This window comes from Gossypium arboreum, chromosome 12, assembly GCF_025698485.1.
Source record: "Gossypium arboreum isolate Shixiya-1 chromosome 12, ASM2569848v2, whole genome shotgun sequence".
Classification (NCBI taxonomy): Eukaryota; Viridiplantae; Streptophyta; class Magnoliopsida; order Malvales; family Malvaceae; genus Gossypium; species Gossypium arboreum.
The window spans coordinates 12,476,763-12,478,310 of NC_069081.1; the positions used below are offsets into that span (position 1 = coordinate 12,476,763).

A 1,548-nucleotide genomic window follows, 5' to 3' on the forward strand; every position below is an offset into this window, starting at 1 on the left:
CTTACATTAATTTATCATTGAAATGAAAGGGCTTTTCTTTTTTCTGGTTTTGCTATGCTTAGAGGAAGAAAGGAAACACCTTGGACAATGAGAATGAGAAGGTACATACTTTCAACTCATCTGCAATGAAACAAACCAATTTACCCATAAATTCTTCTAAGCTGTTTCTAACATCTGAACCATCTCTGAGATTTTCAAACAAGCTATCAGAAACTTGTCTGATGCATGGTTTTCCATATGTATCACTTCTTTCACCTCTTTATTTATCGTATGAATCGATAATTAATAAAGTTGTACCGAGAGATACTAAAAACTCAGCCTTTCAGGTTTCAAAACTGGCAGATTCATATATGAAAACAGTTTAAGTCATTAACAGAGTTATAATCACTGCAGTTGCAGAGTGCAATCTAGATAACCGATACATCCTGCCTGTTTGTCGACGATAAGAACAAATTTTAAGTTACATGGAGCATGAAAATCTAATTCAGTTTGAAGAATTAGAACACCTTGTAATAAAAGAGACGGTGAACCGGGTTGGCTTTAGACGCCATCAGTCATACATATAATACTCGCAGACTGAGCTCTTTGGCTGCCCAAAAATAAAACAAAGCAATATTGATCTATTATTATGATATAATTTGCAGTTTTACATCAAAACAGAGGAATAAATCATTATGGGTAGATGAATGAATAAAATTAAAACCAGTTAAAGGAAAGCCAAAAGGAATATAAACAAAGTCTAATAATCCTAATGCTTGTGGGTACTTTTATGATACTTGTCCTTGATCCATTGAAGCCCAGAGGAGGTTCCTTGTTTGACCTTCTTCATCCCAGTTGAAGCCACAGATTTGGTCTTCTCAAGCCCATCCCCGACCTTCTGCTTGTACTTGGCGGTTGCCCCACCGCTGCTGCTTTTCTTCTCGTTCGCAGTACTAGTGGCAGCCGCTGGATCGGAGTAGTCCGATTGGTCTGCCCATGATGACCCATTGCCGTAAGACTTGTTTCCTTTCATTACTTTTTTGTATTGGGTAGGAGAATTCTAAATCTAAGAAAATAGAATTGATTTAGGGTAAGGATTTGTGAATTATTTAAAGTTAGCAAGGTTAAAAAACAGACGAGGTGCTCTGAATTGATGTTCTCAACTCAACTCCATATTTATAGGCGTTTAAAAAACAGATTTTTTTCCTTTTTATTAATCAATTATATATAATAAAAAAACATCTCACAAAGTCACGCACGCAGTATCGAACGTTCTCTTCAAGAAACTTCCGCAATCCTCATGGCGTATGCCGTTCAATGCGAATTCCTTTCCCTCTTATCCGTGTTCAGCTTAAGGATAACCGCTAAATCGAATTAAATAAAAAATTTTGAGTTAATTGAATTGATAAATTATATTTTATTAATTTTAAAATATTTTTGAATTGAGTATAAGATGAAATTTGAATTAAATATATTTTTTGATTTAAATTTTAAAAAAATAATTTTGAGTCTTTGTAACTCACTGTCACCCATCGTAATTAATTTTGTTATTAACTTTCATCACCTCAT

The 1,548-nt window shown here is 34.1% G+C and overlaps 1 protein-coding gene across 1 annotated transcript; it reads right to left on the reverse strand.

The window, feature by feature from the left end:
- Positions 1–507: 507 nt before the first annotated feature.
- Positions 508–1,315, reverse strand: LOC108485831 (uncharacterized). The gene has a single exon (XM_017789688.2). It carries the CDS (start codon positions 1,010–1,012, stop codon positions 749–751), a length of 264 nt encoding a protein of 87 aa, XP_017645177.1. The 5' UTR covers positions 1,013–1,315; the 3' UTR covers positions 508–748.
- Between the last annotated feature and the right edge of the window lie 233 nt (positions 1,316–1,548).

Bases quoted from the DNA above. Each gene is read 5' to 3' on its own strand.
- LOC108485831 (XM_017789688.2), bottom strand. From the start codon at position 1,012: ATGAAAGGAAACAAGTCTTACGGCAATGGGTCATCATGGGCAGACCAA.